Source organism: Micromys minutus (genome assembly GCF_963924665.1).
Source record: "Micromys minutus genome assembly, chromosome: 1".
NCBI lineage: Eukaryota > Metazoa > Chordata > Mammalia > Rodentia > Muridae > Micromys > Micromys minutus.
This window is the reverse complement of record NC_137969.1, coordinates 90,422,884-90,442,806: the sequence shown is the minus strand read 5'-3', so window position 1 is coordinate 90,442,806 and position 19,923 is coordinate 90,422,884. Positions and strand designations below refer to the sequence as shown.

The 19,923-nt window shown below is 47.2% G+C and overlaps 1 protein-coding gene across 5 annotated transcripts; it reads left to right on the top strand.

Moving 5' to 3' along the window:
* Positions 1-788: 788 nt before the first annotated feature.
* On the top strand, positions 789-13,652 carry NEK2 (NIMA related kinase 2; the record flags this gene model as incomplete). Of its 5 annotated transcripts, none has more annotated exons than XM_080917246.1 (8): positions 789-884; positions 1,852-2,069; positions 2,315-2,555; positions 6,732-6,814; positions 7,510-7,636; positions 8,423-8,642; positions 12,058-12,174; positions 13,399-13,652. In XM_080917246.1, the coding sequence occupies 8 exons, from the start codon at positions 789-791 to the stop codon at positions 13,650-13,652; spliced, it is 1,356 nt and encodes a 451-aa protein (XP_080773372.1). The 5 variants fall into 5 exon arrangements, with proteins under 5 accessions (XP_080773372.1, XP_080773373.1, XP_080773371.1 ...); XM_080917247.1 differs by having other exon boundaries at positions 12,058-12,183; positions 13,432-13,652; XM_080917245.1 differs by having other exon boundaries at positions 12,058-12,183; positions 13,408-13,652.
* Positions 13,653-19,923: the final 6,271 nt, after the last annotated feature.

Here is a 19,923-nt window from a genome sequence, read left to right as displayed (position 1 = left end):
AGTTGGGCCTAGCAAATATAAGCTGAGTTTCCATTTCCTCAGGTCCATTTCTCTCTCTTCTCTCCCCCCTCTCCCCTCCCTCCCTCTCTCCTTCTCCCCCCCCCCCACCCCGCAACCCCGCTCGCTCTCGGCCGGATGTGTCCTCGCGAGTGGGGATAAGGCAGGGCCCCTCTACAAAGCTCTAGCTGTCCTTGAAGTTATCAGGTAGACCTGGCTGGCCTCCGGCTGGAACAGGATTCCTGCTGTCTAGGAGCCCGGTGCACTCTCGGCGTCCCTCAGAGTCAACCAAATCCTCAACACACCCAGATTCGCGTTCAGGGGCCGTGTGCAGAAGAGTCGGAAAAGGATAGGGGTCAAAGAGGAAAGGTGAAATGACCAGCGTCTTCAGTCTGCGATCATTGGACATCCGTTACCATAGCGACCTCAGAGGAGGACTGGAATTACCGAGGCCCCAACAGGCTTTGCGCGATCCCAGGTGCCTGGGATTTTCGGCGCGGCGCGGACTCGGTAGAGCAGCCAGACGCTGACACTAACGCCGACGCGGTTGCCTAGCGACACGCATTTTCCCAGGATGCCCAGCACTGTTGTGTTTTCTCAGCCAATCAGAGCTGAGATGCACCTTTGCTGTGGACCAATAGAATGTGAAGCCGCGGCCCGCGACGGTTGACCGGGCGACCGGTTGCTCCCAGGGCGGACGAGGGGCTCCGGGGTCGGCGCGGTTGGCCTGCGGCGGGCGAGCCTAGGCTCCGAGCGGTGCGGTGGTGTGGTTGCCGGGGTGGCTGCTCGCCATGCCGTCCAGGGTGGAGGACTACGAGGTGCTGCACAGCATCGGCACCGGCTCCTACGGCCGCTGTCAGAAGATTCGGAGGAAGAGCGACGGCAAGGTGAGGCGCCGGGCAGCCCTTCCACGGCGGGCTTCGGGAGGAACAAGCGTCAACCGGGCTGGGAAGGGGCAGGACGGCCGCCTGAAGTCTCGTGCAGGATCGATCTGTAGCCTCCCTTGATAGGAACGGTTCGTGGGAGGGCCGCCGAGCCGGTGGAGGCGCGAATCCGTGGGGAGCAGAGACGAGCTCACGTGCCCTGCTTCTCCAGTGCGCCCCTGCAGTCCAGGACGCAAGCGCAGGGGGTGGTGACGCCCACCACCAATTAGCCCGGTCTAGACTCCACTGACAGACCCATTTGAGTGGTAGAAGGTACTGGAACGTGACATGGTGTTTCGTCTTTCTCAGCCTTGGAATTTTTTTTTCATTTTTTTAAAAAAAAAGTTCATTTTATTCTTTCCAGATTGTCTAATTGATGATGTCTGAATGATGACATAAAAGTAGAAAGCTCGTTTCTGTACAATGCTAGAATTGAACAGTGGCAAAATTACAAAACCTATAAAGAAATCACAGAGAATAATAGGAAAAAAATTAGCTATCAAAGGTATCAAGAATATGGCATATGTCCCCCTACGTTTACATGGATCATTGCCTTCCTGTTTTAAACTTCCAGTTGAAGTTTTAAAAAAAATTATTGGATATTTTTTATTTACATTTCAAATGTTATTCCCTTTCCTGGTTTCCCCTCCAGAAACCCCCTGTTCCATTCCCCCTCCCCCTGCTTCTATGAGGGTGTTCCCCAGCCCTGACAATCCCTACACTGGGACATCGAGCTTTGGCAGGGCCAAGGGCTTCTCTTTTCATTGATACTCAGAAAAGGCCATCCTCTGCTACATATGCAGCTGTAGCCACGAGTCTGTTCTTGTGTACTCTTTAGATGGTGGTTTAGTCCCTGGGGGATTTCATGCTTTGTCTCTGGGGGACAATAGAGCCTTGGGATCCCTTACACCTTGGGCCTGTTGTGTTTCAGATCCTGGTGTGGAAAGAACTTGACTATGGCTCCATGACGGAGGTAGAGAAGCAGATGCTTGTGTCTGAAGTGAACTTGCTTCGGGAGCTGAAACATCCAAACATCGTCCGTTACTATGATCGCATTATTGACAGAACCAACACAACCCTGTACATCGTAATGGAGTACTGTGAGGGGGGGGACCTGGCTAGTGTCATTACAAAGGGGACCAAGGAGAGGTAAGCGGGGTCTAGTTTTGTGCTTAAGTACGTTCTGTAGAGAACAGGGACAGAGTACTCAAAAATGTGGTAGTGTTTCCGTTCGGTGGCTGCATTGGTTTGCTGGAAAGTCCTTAGTGAATCGGTTCCCACAGTTCATACCTAACACTAATTTACTTCCATGCTTGTACACTTTGATAGTTAAACTATTTGTCTGAAGATGGTTTTAATCAGGATTATAAAGTGTGCGATTGCTTTTGCTCCAGACAATACCTAGAGGAAGAGTTTGTCCTTCGAGTGATGACTCAGTTGACGCTGGCCCTGAAAGAGTGTCACAGAAGAAGTGATGGTGGCCACACTGTGCTTCACCGGGATCTGAAGCCAGCCAATGTCTTCCTGGACAGCAAACACAATGTCAAGCTTGGGGACTTTGGACTAGCTAGAATATTAAATCACGACACAAGTTTTGCAAAAACATTTGTTGGCACGCCCTATTACATGTCTCCTGTGAGTATTTCAGACTTTAACTTTTTTTTTTCCTGAGACAGGGTTTCTCTGTGTAGCCCTGGCTATTCTGCAACTCACTTTGTAGATTAGGCTGTTCTCTGACACAAAGTAATCCTCCTGCCTCTGCCTCCCAAATGCTGGTTTTAAAGGTGTGAGCTACCACACCTGGCCCAGAGTTCAGCTTTTTAATATCTTAGGCAAAGCATTCAAGTGCAAAGAAATGAGGCTTGGGTTGCTAATAAATCCTGTAGCCCAAAATTTATGATACAGTTTAGGTTTTGAGTTTTTACTTTATTCCCCTAATTTTGGGGATTGAACCTAGGCCCTCAGGCATTTGAGGCAAACACTATACAACTGAGTACAGCCCAAATTCTTTTATATATAACATGACCAAGCCTGCTCAAGTCAGTCAAGGGGTTCTCCAGCGGCGGAGCAAAAATTAGAGACAATTAGACAGCACTGCAGCATGTCCCCCAGCCAGTTCTGAGGCTGAAAGGCGGGTTTAATTCTTCCTAGTCTGCTTTTATACCATTTTAATTACATGCAAGTAATAAGGTCAGTTCTAGGATAAGGGAACAAGCTAGACAATAAATAAACAAAATCCCAAGGTCACTGATTCTCAGGGTTTGTAAAGATGACAGGATTATCTGAGTTTACTGCTCTGTCCTAGGCCTAAATCATACTCTTGCCTGAAGCCTATTTCTTTGTTCTAGCCTAAAATCAGATTCCTGCCTGAGCTTACTTCCTAGTCCTAGTCCAGTGTCACGTTCTTGCCTGGAGTCGCCCTACTTCCTTGTCCCAATGTTAAATTCTTTTTGTTGTTGTTGTTTTTGTTTTGCTTTGTTTTGTTTTGTTTTAAGATTTATTTATCTATTTTATATATATGTGAGTATACTTGAAGAAGAGGGCATTGGATCTCATTACAGATGGTTGTGAGCCACCATGTGGTTGGTAGGAATTGAACTCAGGACCTCTGGAAGAGCAGCTATCTCTCCAGCCCCCAATGAATTCTTACCAAGCAACTCCAAAAGTTCTCCACAATAACATATATTTTTTTTAATGTTTACTATTTATACATAATATATGTGTCTTGTAAGTGCACTGTGTGTGTGCGGTGAAGGAGACCAGAAGAGAGAGTGGACTCACCCATCCCACACACTCATGCCAGAGTTCCAGGTAACTGTGAACTACCTGGCCAGATGCTGGAAATAGAACTCAGGTCCTCCGGAAGATCATCAGTTACTTAACCACTGACCTCTCTTAACCTCTCTTAAAATTGTTCTTCAAAGAAACTTCCTGCCAGACGATTTCTCTGTATTCAACTAGAGCTTTAAAAAGAAGAAAAACTAAAGACTTCTTTACATGTATAGGTGTTTTGTCCACATGTGTGCAGGTGTACCACGTGTGTTCCAAATGCCCAAAGGGGTCAGAAGACAGCATTGGGTTCATTGGAACTAGAGTTATGGATGTATGGAGCTGTAATGTCAGGGCTGGAAATTAAACCCAGGTCCTCTGTAAGAGCAACAAGTACTCTTGACCACTAAGCCATCTTCTAGCGTCCCCCAGGGCTTCACTATGTAGTTCTGGCTAGCCTGGAACTCAGAGATTTGCCTGCCTCTGCTGGTTTAAAGGTGCGCACCAAGTTGCTCTCTGCTTTTGTTTTTAAATGACCACAAAGAGCTGAATTCAGAGGTTACAAATAGTGTTTAATGCAACAGCGTTTCCCACAATGTCAGTGAAATAGTGTTTAGAGGCAATAATATTCTCCAAGATGTCAGTCCTGAAGTGGTGACCTCAGACTCCCTTGGAGTCGTTTTCTTTGTTTAACATACAGAGATTAGAGTCACATTGTAGGGACAGGAAGCTGAGATGAACTTAAATGCTCAGGTGCTTGCTGCTGCTCTGAGTTTAGAGCCCAGGCCCGGGGAATGATGTTTCCACATTTAGGGTGGGTCTCAGCTGAGCTAAGCCAGTCTAGAGTCCCTTGATAATATACATAGAGACTTGTGTTCTAGGTGATTTTAGATGCTGTTAGGTGAACAGTATTAACCATCACAGTAACCTTCTTTGCTGAGGCTCAGGCTTTCTCACATAGGCATCCAGATTTTAGTATTAATTTCTGCATGTCTTGTTCTTGCTGTTTCTCTGCATTTACAGAGTGTTTTCAGATGTCTCGTCATAAGGCGCCCTTTCTACATATGCTTGTCTGAATTCCTCATTTCTGATCATTAGATTGTAGAACAATTGTTGGAGCAAGGGCATGACAGGTTTTATCTCTCATTAGATGTCCAGGTCAGGGCATGCCTTTAATCCCAGCCTGGTCTACACAGTGAGATCCTATCTCAAAAAACAAAAGCAAAGCAAACAAAATACCAACCAACCTCAAGTATATAAGGGACAACATTGCTCTGTAAGTGTATAAAATTGTAGCAGATAGAGGATTCTTTAGTAGTTCACAGAGATTTCCAGAAATTTTCAGATATATAATCACTAATAGAACGGGTGACAATCTAAAACTTTGTGAGTTTGTGACTATCTTCAGAGCACGGCTGCTTTCCCATGGAGTCATGTTCCACACAGAAAGCTTGATTACAAAGGGAAATCACCCAGAAGTGAACATCTGCATGGTCTTTGTGCCTCCTTTTCCCACCTGCCCTGTGACCAAGTGAGCTCAGTTCCCCCCAGACATGAACTAGGAGAGTGAGGAGAGTGTTAGTCACTGCTGTGCTTTGTAACAGTGGACTGAGGGTGTGTGTCTAAGCCAGAGAGCTCATGAGTTCCCCAGAGCTGGAGTTACAGTTAGCAGTTGTAAGCTAATAGACTCTCAACCTAAACCATCTCTCTAGACCCTTGCTTTGATTTCTTTATGTGCATTGGTGTTTTGCCTATGTGTATGTCTGTGTGAGGCTGTTGGATCCCCTGGAATTGGAGTTATAGACAGTTATAAACTGTTATGTGGGTTTATATTCCCTAGAAGAGTAACCAATGCTTTTACTTGCTAAGCCATCTCTCTAGCCATTATTTATTTTATTTTATTTTTGAGACAAGTCTCAAGTAGCCCAGGCTGGCCATGATGGAGGATGACCATGAACTCCTGACCCTCTGCCTCCACCCTTTAGGAGCAGGGTTACAGGTGTGTTCCATCAGCAAGTCCTCTTATTTTTAAAATTGAGTTTCTAGTTAGTGCCTACAACGGTATATAGTCCCAGCTTTTAGGGGCCAAGGCAGGTGTCTTGTCTCCAAACAAAATGGTGTTTGCTTCTCTTGAGGATAGCAGGGAGAGCTCTCACGATTGCCCTTGAATTGTAAATGTCAAACATTTTATTTGTAAAAGTGAAAGAGTGAATGAATCCTGTGTCTGAAGTTGCCAGGACAAGTTGCCCTTTTTCTTTATAAACATGAGGATAAAGTTGGAGCCACCATCTTTGCTACTGTAGTCTAAGCTACATCAGTCTTTTGGATATGAAATTTTGAAAATTTTTGCTACAGATAGAAAATGTAACATTTCTTCTTCTCACTCTTTTAAATGAGAGTGTTCTGTTTTCATGGACACCAGAAGGGGTCATCAGATCTCATTATAGATGGTTGTGAGCCACCATGTGGCTGCTGGGAATTAAACTCAGGACCTCTGGAAGAGCAGCCGGTGCTCTTAACCACTGAGCCATCTCTCCAGCCCCATCTTTTCCTCTTAAGTGAATATTACCAAACATTGAGGTTCTATTTTGTTTCAGTTTAGTGATTTATTTATCGTGGGCTTCATTTTGGTTTTTATTTGTTTGTTGATAGTAACCCAGGGCTTATTTTATGTGTATAAATGTTTTTTCAGGATGTATCCATACCATGTGTATTCAGTGCCTGGGAGACCACAGGGCATTAGCTCCCCTGGAATTGGAGTTATAGATTGTAATTAGCTGCCATGTGGGTGCTGGAAAAGAAACCTGGGTCCTCTGCCGGAGCACTGTGTCTTGGCTGCTGAGATGTGTCTCTAGCTCATCGTTTTCTGGTCTTCAGGCCTCTCCCTCCTAAGTGCTGAGATTGCAAGTGTGAGCCACCACACCACGGTTACCCTGTGCTTAGGATCCATCAAAGGGCTTTGTGCCTGCTGGGCAAGCACTCTGCCACCCAAGCTGGCTCCCAGCTCTGACCTCCCTGGTATTCTCTTACCTTCTCCTTTAGGAGCAAATGAGCTGCTTATCCTACAATGAGAAGTCGGACATCTGGTCTCTGGGCTGCCTGCTGTATGAACTGTGTGCATTAATGTGAGTGCTGGAAGACAGTCCTGGATCAGGCCAACAAGGCAAATGTAGCAGGGGGCTTAGGGACAGGTCTGGGCTTGGGAGAACAGGAAGGACTCAGAGTCTCCACACTTTCCTCCAGTGCCTCTTTTTTTTTTTAAGATTTGTTTATTTACTATATATCAGTACGCTGTAGCTGTTTTCAGACACACACATCGGATCCCATTACAGATGGTTGTGAGCTACCATGTGGTTGCTGGAATTTGAACTCAGGACCTCTGGAAGAGCAGTCAGTGCTCTTAACCACTGAGCCTTCCTCCAGCCTTACTCCAGCACACCTAAGCTGTTCCCCAGAACCACAGTTGTACAGGGACGGAGGAGAGACTTTGCATCACACTAGAGATGGCTTGGGCTGTCCTTACAGATCTAGTAGGCCGGTGCTGCAGACTGTCTAGAACATACGAACGCACCCCAAGTCAGAGCTGTTCCATCCTAAAATGCAGCATACAGCCTTGTCAGTGTGGTGACACTAACGGTAGCCAGGGAAGAGTCGCAGATGAGGGAGTAGAGTGGAGGGCGAATGCCAGTTACCCATTTATTCCTGTCCCTGTTCATTTAACGATTTTATAGCTTCCTTTTCTCCTTTGCCCTCCTCTCCCTTCCTTTTCTTCTCTTTTCTCTTTTTATTTTTATTTATTTTATTTGTTTTTTAATCCTAGGCCTCCATTTACAGCTTTCAACCAGAAAGAGTTAGCTGGGAAAATCAGGGAAGGGAGGTTCAGGCGCATCCCCTACCGCTACTCTGATGGCTTGAATGACCTCATCACACGGATGCTGAGTTTAAAGGTAATGTTGCAAGGCACTGTGTGTTCTGTCTCAGTCCCTGGCTAAAATTGAGTTAGCACAGGTGTGGAGACAGGCCTCCTCAACGACCGTGGGCCTCACTTCCTGATTTCCTGGCCATCTGCCACAGTGACAGATGGTTAGTGGCATGGAAGAACTGAGAAAGACTGATCTCAGAGTAGCAGTGGTAAGGGAAGGAGCCAGAATGGGCTGTTACTCTCCTCCTGCTGTAAGGGGTGGCAGAGTATGAGGGGAAGGTCAGTGGGGGTGAAAATATCCTGAAATGGTTCTCTGGCTGGCCAGTGGGATGGAGGCAGGTGGTCTGTCAGGTGAGGAAAGAATGAAGTGGGGAGTTGTGGGTTTGTAGAGGATGCAGGGCTGGGGGGCAGATTAGTAAGATTTAAGGTTGTAAGATGCTCTTGGTGTTTAGAGAAACAGGTCCCATTTCCCCAGAGCAGCCCAGTGATGGCCAGTGTGTGTGTAGGTCTGAGGAGTTCTGCAGGCCTGAGCCAGCTCCTTAGAATCAGTGAGAAAGAATCACAGATAAACCTGCGTCATGGTGCGGACTCAACAGCTTGTGACCAGTGAACTTGTTTTTCCAGGTTTTAAACCAGATAACTCTAGATGTAGGAGCTGTCTCTAGATGCAGGAGTCATCTCTGGTTGCAGGAGCTCTCTCTAGATGCAGGTGTTGTCTCTGGATACAGGAGCTGTCTCTGGTCTTGTTTATCCTGCTAACAAAGCTGCTTTACTTAGGATGACTCTGATCTGCCTGCCACACTTTCTCTAGGACTACCATCGACCGTCAGTGGAAGAAATTCTGGAGAGCCCTTTGATAGCAGACTTGGTTGTGGAAGAGCAAAGGAAAAATCTGGAGAGGAGAGGACGGCGCTCAGGAGAGCCTTCAAAGCCACAGGACTCCAGCCCTGTGCTGAGTGAGCTCAAGTTGAAGGAAAGGCAGCTGCAGGAGCGAGAGCGAGCACTCCGAGCTCGGGAGGACAGCCTGGAGCGTGAGTGGGGCCCTGAGCCAGGCAGCCAGCAGAGTGCAGTGGGGAGGTGGGAGCCAGGGTCTGAACAGAAGAGCTTATATATGCACAGGCCATTAGAGCCTTTGCTTTGTTTTGTGGGTCCTGGGGACTGAACCCAGGACCTTGTGAGTACCAGTGAGCTATATCCCAGCATTTTCCTCTTGAGATAGACTCTCTCTGAATTGTCCAGGCTGAACTTTCACCCTCCTGTGTAGCTGGGTGACAAGGCCCATGTCACCAAGCCTGGCAGAACCTTCTATATAAACCAGTGGTTTTCAATCTCTGGGTCATGACCCCTTTGGGAGGCTCAAATGACCCTTTTTCCTGGGTCACCTAAGACCATCAGAAAACACATATTTCCCATGAGACTCCACTCCTTTGTCCGTCTCCAGGTGGTACACACAAATGCAGATACACTCAAACCTGATAACATCATGATAACCCTATCGCACAGACTCTGAACAAATGTATATGTGGTTTCGTTAGGAATGTTCTATTAAGAAACTGTCCCATGAACTGGTCATATAGAGAGGAGTGTTAAGAAAATAGTGAGAATTTTCTACAGTGGTTTTACCTCAATAATTACAGCAAAAGTTGGGGTCGAAATGTGTTATTTGTTGTGAACTTCTAGTGGCCAAATCTATGAAACCGAGCAAACTGAAACGCCATTTTGATGGCAAGCATCTGCGCTTCACTGGCAAGGGTATCAGCTGTTTACAAACAAAGCTGATGAACTCAGGAGAGCCAGACTTGAAAGCCACCCAGGGGCATGGACACACAGAAGTGGACACACAGACACAAGAGAAAGGGGCAAGTGTGTGCTGAAGAGATGGGAGAGGAAGAGAAGCTGAATGGTGTGTGCACTAGGAAGAGAGAAACTGGACTTGAAGGTGCTGAGAGGACAGCCTGATGTGAGTAACCTGCGATGCCACCTAAGACCATGGTGAGACCCTGGCATGTGCTGCCACTGAGAGCCACATCTAGAGACAGCTATGGATGTCGATATTCGTGGTGCATGCTGCCATCAAAGGCCAGTGTACATCCCTGGTCTAGGCAGCCTCCTGGGGCCATATTGATGTTCAAGGACTTTGAAGAGTTGGCCCTGACCCTTGCCTGGGCAGCCTGAGAGAACTGGCCCTGGTGGTGCTGGAGAAGCAGAGCTGATAGGCAGACAACTCAGCTCCCACCCAGGCCCAGACCCAGGGTTCTGAACTGCTGGAGCCTGTGAAATAGTCAAATAGTGAAATATCTGGTCCTCCTGAGCCAAAGCTGCAGGACCTACCTCCATGACACAGTATTGATGGTATAGCAGAAGCCAAGGCCTTGAAACCAATGACTCACTGCAGTGAATGAACATTTGGGCAAAAGTATACACTGTGGGACACACTGACACAGTGGCTACCACGGAGAGAAAGTTTTGCTCCACTTCAATATTTAGTATCCAACTCTGAGTCTATAGATGTAAAGTTTTCAGTTAATGGTTTATGAGGTATATTGATGATGGTGACTTTAAAGTCTGAAGGAGTGTGAGAGCTGCTGGGGAAAGGTTTGTGGTGCTTGCACAGATGTGCTCCAGGCAAGCTAGGATGTAGATCTGGATTTCAACATTTGGTACTGAGTGAGTCACCAAAAAAAAAAAAAAATGATCAGAACACACTGTATGATTCCTTGGCAAATATTAGCCGTGGAGACACTGCCACAAGAGTTCTAAGAAGTAGGGGAAAGGGCCGGGCATGGTGACACGTGCCTTTAATCCCAGCACCCAGGAAGTAGAGGCAGGTGGATCTCTGAGGTGGAAGCCAGCCTGGTCTGCAGATCATGTTCCAGGGCTCCAGCGCTGCAGAGAGACCTTGTCTGAAAACAGGACTAAACTAAACAACAGAAGTGAGAAGCTTCTAAACTCTGTCAGTTCTGTAAGGTGAGCACTCCAAACAAGCTCTGTCTGCTGTCCGAAATGAGATGGTTGTCAAGAGGGAAAGTTTTAAATGAGTTTTTGAGCTTCGTGATGAACTCAGTGTTCTTTGTCAGAAAGCAAGGCTGCAGGTCTAAGCACTTTTGCAGACAGTAACTTACTTGGTTGCAATCTTTGTCATCTTGAACGAGTTATTTTTGTCACTGCAAGGACCAAATACAACTGCCTTGATTTGTCTGAAAGGATTTGATCATTCCAAATAAAATTTCAACTTTGGCCAAAAAGTGGGGGGGGGGGGGGGGGATGAAAATAAAATGTACATGCTTCGTACCTTATCTGCTTTCTTTGAGGAACATGACATTGAACCAGAGAAAAGGATTACAAAGATAATTTCTGCGTGAGAAATTTGCACGTGCTTGAAGACAAGAAGTTTCTTTGTATTTCTCAAGTCTGCATGATGCCCCATTGCCAGGAGCCCATTCCTTCACAGTCAGTTAAAGCTGCTCTGAGACAGGACAAGGCGTTGGCTCACTGACCGCGGTGCAGTGGCAGCTCATTTTTTCACATGCCCAGCTACAGAGCTCTGGATTGAGGGTTTGCAGCTGTGCCCTGCTGTCGTCGTTAGTTTCTTAAATTCTGTTTTTAATGATGGTTCTTTAATGCTTTAACCTCCCTTCTAGCCCACCACCCACCAGAGGTAGTAGAAAAGAAAGGTTATTAAGATACAGGGGCAGTGGACCTGTTTAGTAATTGTTTTCTGCAGCAAATCTCATCTGCGGTGTCAAGAAATCTAGTTCAGTTCACAGGAATCATCAGCAACACTCAGTCGGCTTGCAAACACCATGAATACACCAGCAGTCTGGTTTGGCAGTGTCGGGATAGCAAACATGAATCAGCAGTGGTGGTGCGACTGAGCAGAGACTTGTGCTCTTGCTAAGGCTGCCCTGAGAGTTTCTGATCTGGTGAGAAAGCAGCAATCTCAACCTTTGCACTGAAGGTTTTTACTGGTACTGCTGCAAAACATAGCAATATAGTTTTCTGTTGTTATATTAAGATTGTTACTAATGCCATACCATGCTTCAAGACAAAATTACATTTATTTACATTTGTTTGTAATGAGGAATACATATTTCACAATATGCAATTTACATAAATTTCGTGATTAATAACTTACGTTCAGTTTGTAACAATGAAAATAGATCCTACATATCAGATATTTATATTATGATTTGTAACAGTAGCAAAGTTATAGTTATGAAGTAGCAACAAAAATAATGTTATGGTTGGGGTTTACCAGGGCGTGGTGAAGTGTATTAAAGGGTCCCAGCATCAAGAAGAAGGTTGGGAACCACTGCAGTACAGGAACCCTCTCAGCCTGCAAGTGGGGGTGAGAAGAGAAAGGGATGGGGTCGCCAGGCTGCAGTAGATGGTCTGTGGCCAGAGCTCCTTATTCATCACTGTTCTTTTTCCATCCCTTTCCTCAAGAGAAAGAACGTGAACTTTGTATTCGAGAGAGACTTGCAGAGGACAAGCTGGCCAGAGCCGAGAGTCTGATGAAGAACTACAGCCTGCTGAAGGAGCACAGGCTCCTGGGTCTGGCTAGTGGCTCAGGTATGCCCATGAGCTCGGCACACACCACCTCATGTGGGGATGTGCACCCCAGTGAGGCTCCCAGATGGGTCTTAGTCTCAGATCTCAGGGTGATGTCATCTAGTCTATACTCCTGAGTTAATGGGGCTCTGCTGGTGCAGCGACTGAGTGAGACCTGACAGGAGTCGTAATTTCATTTCAGCTCAGCTTAACTCACCAAAAGACATGGGTGATCTTAAATATTTAATTTTTGAAATGGAAACACTTTCAAAATGATACATTTCAAGTTTCTTCAGGTATTATGTTCTTTGGCTATTGTGGTTTGAATAGTTATGGCCCCCCATAGACTCGTGTGTGTGTGAATATTTGGTCATAGGGAATGGTACCGTTAGCCTTGTTAGAGGAAGTGTGTTACTGTGGGGACGGAGTTTGAGGTCTTCTATGCGCAGTGTGGCAGTGTGGAAGACGGTCCTCCTTTCTATCTATGGGTCATTTGCTATCTCTGCTGTATATCTCAGCTGCTTCTCCAGTATCTCATCTGCCTGGATGCTGCCATGCCTCCCGCCATTATACTGGACTGAACTCTGAACCTGTAAGCCAGCCCCTTTGTTGTCCTTTACAAGAGTGGCCTTTGTCTCTTTCCAGCAATGAAATTCTAAGACAATTACGTTACCAAAACTATATTTCTCTACATTTTCTAGCAAAAATTCTGGTATTTTAAAACTAGCACATGTCAATCATAGTAGAAAGTACGGTTTAACAGGCATGGCGATGCTAGTCACTGCCCCACTGCTGTGAGAAGTAGCTGAGCACTACATCTTCCTCTGGGATTTCCTCCAGCAAGGTCACACCTCCTAATCCTTTTCAATTAGTGCCAATCCCTGATGACCAAGCATTCAGATATATGAGCCTATAAAGCCATTTTTTAAACCACCACATTGTTCTTCCTGAAGACAAGAAGCAGTATTGGAGTGAAAACTTCATGATTGTAATTACTGCATAAATGTAAAATCATATACTATAAAATTAACTACTGCAAAAGGAAAAACAATCTGTACTATGGGAACTTAATCTGGGTGCTGGTTGGCCTCTTTTTAATCAGCTGTGGCTGATGTCAATACTAGCCCCTTGGGATAGTAACAGCAGGTGTGAGTTTGGTTCCTAGCACGCATATGCAGCCCTCCTTGCTGGAACTCCAGGGGAGGCCTTTGATCTGTGTGATATAATTGATCTCAGGTAACTCAGACCCTTTTCTTTTTTTTTCTAAAGAACTTGATCTTCCGTCTTCCGTAATGAAGAAGAAGGTTTATTTCCATGGAGAAAGCAAAGAAAACAGCACAAGGAGTGAGAGTTCCGAGAGCCAGCTTACCAAGTCTAAGTGCAGGGACCTGAAGAAGAGGCTTCATGCTGCCCAGCTGCGGGCTCAAGCCCTGTCTGATATTGAGAAAAACTACCAGCTAAAGAGCAGGCAGATCCTGGGCATGCGCTAGGCCAGCAAAGCACAGATCTGGGTCAGAATTGATACTGACAACCCTCTAGAGATTGGTCCTCAGCTGCTGTAGTTTTGTGTGTCTGGTTCTGTGAGCTAAACCTTTGTGTGTGGTGAGCATGGGACTGGGATTGTTGGTGTACAAGGTGGACATGTCCTCTTGCCTGTGTAGAATGCAATGCTGTCTTTGCTGTTGGCTGGGCTTTTGATCCTGTGTGTGATTACTACTTGGAATATGAGATGGCACTATAGATGCCATAGATCTTAGGAGAAAATAATGTTAGGGAAAGAATATTTAACTGGAGGACTCACAGAGTTCACTCAACCTGCACTGCAGTTGGCTGGTGAGGCTTTAGCCGGTATGTGGCCTCACTGCTAACGGGATACTACAGAGCTGGAGTCTTGATTCACCTACAGGGTTCTTTGTCAGGTTTGGTGAGAGCTTATTAATGTGTGATGTTACAGAGAGAGACCCAGCCTCTGGCCTGCTGAGAAGCCACTCACCAACATTCCGGTTCCAAGATGCTCGTTGTGCTGGTTCAAACACAGATTCGACTGGGAAGGGAAGAACAAGGGCTGACGCTTTTACCTAAGACATGGTTTGCATTAGGGAAACTGGCGCCAGCACAGCACCCATGACTGCAGACAAGACTGACCGACACGGCAAGGGTCATTAGCATTGTCCCTCAGTACACTGTGCTACTGTCCTACAATACAGGAGGCTGCTGGGATCCCTGAGAGCCACTCCCACTGTGTTCATGGCCTGTCCCTGTCTGTATCTGACCTCAGAGTCAGTTGATGACGTCAGTTAAGTGCTGTCTGCCCTCAAGTATGAGCTGAACAGTCGGAAATGCCACGGAATCTATATGTTTTAAATCATACGTGTGGTTCTCAAACATTTGATGTTGGAGAACTGTCTTCAGAAAGTTGGTCTATTTAAGGGCTGTTGGAAAAAGCAGGTCTCCTTTGCTCTCTGTCCACAATCCCTTGAGACTGCTTCAGAAAAGAACAGTTTGAGAGCCATGTATGCCTTCATCTGTGTGAGGCCAGATTGCTGTTTGACTTCAGCTTCCTGAAGACCTCAGCAGAAAGGGGGGTTCATTTGCCCTAAAAAGTACTGTTGGTTGAGAGGGAAGGTCAAGCATATTTTAATGCCATTTGTTTCATGTTACAGTCTCCTTGCATTTTAAACTTCTGTGTCCTTTCCTTTCTGAAGCTAACAGCTTGCTTGGGTGTGTACTCGCCAGGCACTTTCCAGGGCTTTATTGAACTCTGCTGTTGGCATTGCAGCTGTAGAACAGGAATTTGTACTGTCACAGTACCTGGGCTCTCTGGCGACTGCAGATGCAAAGCCTGGGGTCTTTTGAAGTTATTTTGACTTTGAGCAGCAGCTTTCCGTGTTAAAGTGTGGTGAGCGTCTTGTCCACTGTGCCGGCCTGACAGTCTGCCAGGCGGGACATCTTGTTAAGAACTAGGAACTCAGTGCAGTGGTTCTCTTGCTTTTTCTTTCTCCTTTGGTCTATAATGATACTAGCATAGCTATTCAGAGTAAAATATGTGTATATAGAAAATTCTACGTATGAGGTTTTAAATGTTCTTGAACTGTAGAAAAGCTTAATTGGATACAACTGTTTATAATGAACAAGTCATCTTATTTATAAATTTTCCAATATAATATAAATCTATTTTGTGGAAGATTTATCACTGTGATGTTTATATTCTGTGTGTACGTACTTGTGTGTGCAGGTGCATGTAGCCTCCAGAGGACAAACTCCGGTGTCATTGTTCAGAACCTGTCCCCTTGACTTTGATGAGGAATCTCCCAGCATGGGACGGCTCTGCCAAGCTTGCTGTTTCCCCCTCCCCAGCGCTGAGATCACACATTTCACTGCATCTGACTCTTCCTGTGAGCTGGGCCCGAGCTCAGTCCTCATACTTTGCACAGCCTGCTGCTTACTGACTGAGTCCTTTGCACATGATGTCTGTAGTCTGTTTTTATTCTGGATGTCATCGTTTGTGCTCCCCTTTTCCACGCTGTGAATCATCTTCCTACAGTTATGTCTTCATTCTGCTGCGGGCTGTAGCGGGTCATGCTCATGGAGACCAACACTGCTGAGCGGATGGAGCGCTGGCCCTCCTTCAGGTGTGCAGACTCAGCACAGTGGTGGTAATGTAGCTGTCATACAGAAATGACACGTAGCCAAACGCAGAGATTTTCCTAGCAGGCTGTTCTGATGCACACACACACACACACACACACACACACACACACACACACACGAACTTGGGGACAGCTGGAGGACCTGTGACTTGCTCTTCCTTCACCAGTCCTGTGCAGGGCAATGCCAAGTCTCAAGTTCTGTCCAGCACCCTGCTTTCTTAGCTCTGCTGTCCCAGCCAAGGCAGCTGGCCGTCCCCAAGGAGCTTTAGCCCCTCTAGGCTGGAGGCCTTTTGCCAGGACACCCACCTCTATCAGGTCTCTCACTTGGCAGAGGGCAGAGCAAGTGACATGGATCATGACTCGCCCTGTTCTGAGCTGCCTGATGCTGGCCCTTTCACACCTGTACCTAGGCCCCCGCTGACAGTTCTATTAAACAGTTAGAGACTAATCATAGGTGCAAGACCTTCCACCAGAGCGTCAGCAGTCATGTTCTTAATCACATAAAACCAGCCCTTAACAAATAACCTTTCCTACCTCATTTTAAAATCTGGAGCCATCTAGATGTGGCCTCTACCTAACTCAGATTCAGACTCTACCTAACTCATTCATTTGCTCAGTCAATGGACAGTCATTGAGGGCCTACCATGTTGAAATGCTGACATTAACCCATTACCATGAAGAGAGCCTGAAGTCTCTGGCCCTCGATCATTGAGGGCAGGCAACCGGGAGATATGTGGCCATAAATGCTAGGGAGCAGAATAGAGCTGGTTAAAAGAGCAAAGAAAAGAGTTGTGTGTGCACACCTTTGGGAAAGGGACATTGGTGTTCACAGGAAGAGCAGGGGATGGAGGGACCCAGTAAGGCAGAGGCTATGTAGGGAGGCTTGCAGGGCTGCGCAAAGAAGGTACTTGAAGGCTTGGAGACTTATGTTCTACCACTGAGAAGCTATAAGCCAGCTCTGGTCCATCCGGACCATATGGGGAAAAGAAAGGAAGCTTAAAAGGACAGGGCTACTCCTAGTTTCTCCTTTTTCCCTCACTTGTCATCAGGGTTTCAACAGGCTCGCCAGCACCTCAGCAATGGCAGAAAGTGGCCGCACGGTGGCGCCAAGGTGCCGCGAGCTCAGCACCCAGGAGGCAATGACCTTGTTGAGCATCAGTTTCTGTCCTAACACCCCTGTGAGGAGGTGCCAGAGAAACTGGGGCGCTCAGGTCACAGGTGAACAGCACAGCTGGCAAGAAATTCCCAAGTCACTCTGACTTGGTGAAGGATCAGACTCAACAAGGAAGGGGCCCTGCCCTCTCACCTACCTCCCCAGACAACAGCAGCCTGTTTCCCACTGTGGGTGTTGAAACTAAAACAGTTGTCAATTCAAAGATGAGTGACTGTGGCTCAGGTATGCAGATTCAGGTTACCCCAAATACTATGTCCTTTGGTAACAATTTCATGGAGTCTTTAGAGTTACAGATAAAGTCGGGTGGACGGGTCACAGCAGGGGAATCCCAGGTGTAGTCCTCAGCTGCCATCCAAGGGTCTCAGTATTGTGGCTGGAAGAAGCTAGAGCCGTTCACACTGACAGGTCCCACATAGAAGTGGGCAACGTGGCTGTTTACATGGGCCAGTGTGGTGTGATGGGGCCATGTAGCCTTTAGACCTGGTACTGACAGGTGACTGGGCAGGTTTAGGCGGGGTAGAGTTAGCTGCTGGTTTTAAAGACCCTGGGAGGGTTTAGAATGAGTTTTTCCCTTTCTGCTTTCCTTGGATTGTCTGCCCTGTGGGGTCCTACTCCCTCCAAAGCCCAGGCCAGAGGCCTGAGACCCCCAGGGTGCCCAGGATCCTTCCCCTGAAGTATGTCCTACTTACAGACAGGTCTTATTGTGGGACCAGAGACAAAGCTCCCAACTGGAATGGGCTTTATACAGAATGAATGGAATGTGTGATGTGCCGAGAATGCTCGGTGACTTGGAAAATTCAAACCCGCATTGACAGGTGGATTTCCCAGAAAGAAAGATGTTGAAGCCAGCCTCTTCCCAGGGAGGTGCATGCTGGCTGACAGCTGTGTGTGAAACCTAGGTCACTCCCCTTCCCTACCTAGCACATCTTTCCCACATGCCAGGGTCCCCCCACTCCTCCCCCAGAATGTCCTTTCTCAGGCCAGTGCACCTCTGACCCATGCATCTCTCCTCCCTCCTAGCAGCCAATTGTCCTGTTTGAAGACAATGTCCAGGTAGCTGCTAAGCTGACTGAGCAAGTGGAGATGCCTTGGTGGGGACACCCAGCAGCCCCCTGGGGTTGGTTCATTGTCTAACCCTCTGAGCTTCAGCTCCTCACCTGCCCTAGAAAAGGTGAACTGTGTTAAAGGGCCTGGACCAGTCCTGAGCAAATGTATTCCACTTACTCGATCTTGGGAAGGATCCAAAAGGGCTTGGGTTATGATAGATGGGTTATAATAAAATGCAAATGTTTAAACCAAGGGGGAAAAGAATGAGCGAAACCAGGAATGAGTCCAGCATGATAATTGCAGTAATTACACCCGAGCCAAGCCTTGAGGGAGCAGACCACTCACTGAGGTAAGAGCTCAGGGTGTGGCATAAGCTGTTGCAGCATCTCAGCTACAGTGGACCTGACGGTATCATCTAGATATCTTGTTAAAATCTAGGCTCAATTCAACAGGTCCAGGGTGGGCCAGGTAACTTCTTTCTGCTCTAGACTCAGGGATCTGAGAACAGAGGTGAGTTCAGCTGGGGACAAAGTAGACTCTATTGAAAGCTGCTGTCTCTGCCCCAGTCTAACATGGGCACAAGCTGAATTAATGGAGAAAGGCTTTGGAAGACTTTTTCACGCCCCATCCCGTTTAGCACTCTAGTATATGGGAGGGATGGAAGAGCTTGGTTTGACACCCCCAAAGCCCTTGGCACCATGGGATACAGAACTAGAGGAGCCTCCTTGCTTTGTTTCTGGGGCAAAACTGCCTGGCAGGAGAGGGCCATATGTGGATAGAGACTGAATGGGCCCCAACCATGTTTCCAGGATCAGAGGAAGTGGCCAGTAGGTTGTCTAAAGCAAGGTTACACTCAATCCTTCACAGCAGCAACAGATGTCCTCGGGGTGTCCAGGGACAGCCTGGGCTAGCCCAGACCAAGGATGGGACAGACTCAGAGCATGGAGCTATGAACCAGCCAGGGGCCATGGTTCCCCTACGGCAACTTTCCTGACAACACCTACTAGAGGGAAAATGGACATTAAAATTGAACTTCGTATTTACAAAATATTTCTCTTAAGCCAGTTTGTTAACCAGCATTGACTGTTTCTCTCACAAACCGGGTAGAGATGGAACAGAAGCCACCATTGCGCCCTGGGTGGAATGTATGTATATGTTTCAGTGGGGGTAACCGAATCTATAGAGGCTGTCCTCGCCACCACCACCACCACGGCACAGAGCCCCACACTGCCCCTGATGGGTGGACACAGATGCAAGAGCAGGAGGCTGGGCCTACCACTACACTGGGGGTTCTCTTGGAAACATTCTGGGAAGGGGAAACAGCAGTATCCAGGAGGGGCAGAAACATTCCAACTGGTAGAGGGGAAGAGTGAGAAGGGTTAAGGGGAGCTGGAGATGTGGCTCAATGGGGGAGTGCTTGACAAGTACACACACACACACACACTCTTAAAGTCCCCGGTGACCTAACTTCCATGTCTTTCTTCCTTTTTGTTTATTTTTTGAGACAGGGTTTCTCTGTGTAACCCTGGCTGTGCTGGAGCTCGCTCTGTAGACGGGGTGGCCTGGACCTCACAGAGGTCAGCTTGTCTCTTCCTCCATCAGTCTAATTTTCACCTCTTGCAGGTCCCACCCACCATACTCCACTGCGCCTTAAGGGAATCATCTAGATGCAAACCGAAGCAATGGCTTGAGAGCTTTCAGAGCACTTTTTAGTAATTTATCAAGGCAGTGTTCAGTCCTCCGCCCTGGGGAGACCAGTAATGGAGCCTGTCAGTGTGCGTGCGGGCTACAGAGCATCCTGGGGAAGGGTGATTGTTTCGGGGACATAATATTCGTTTACTCTCTTCTCCCAGTCCCTCCCCCAACACAATGTGTGAACGACACACACAC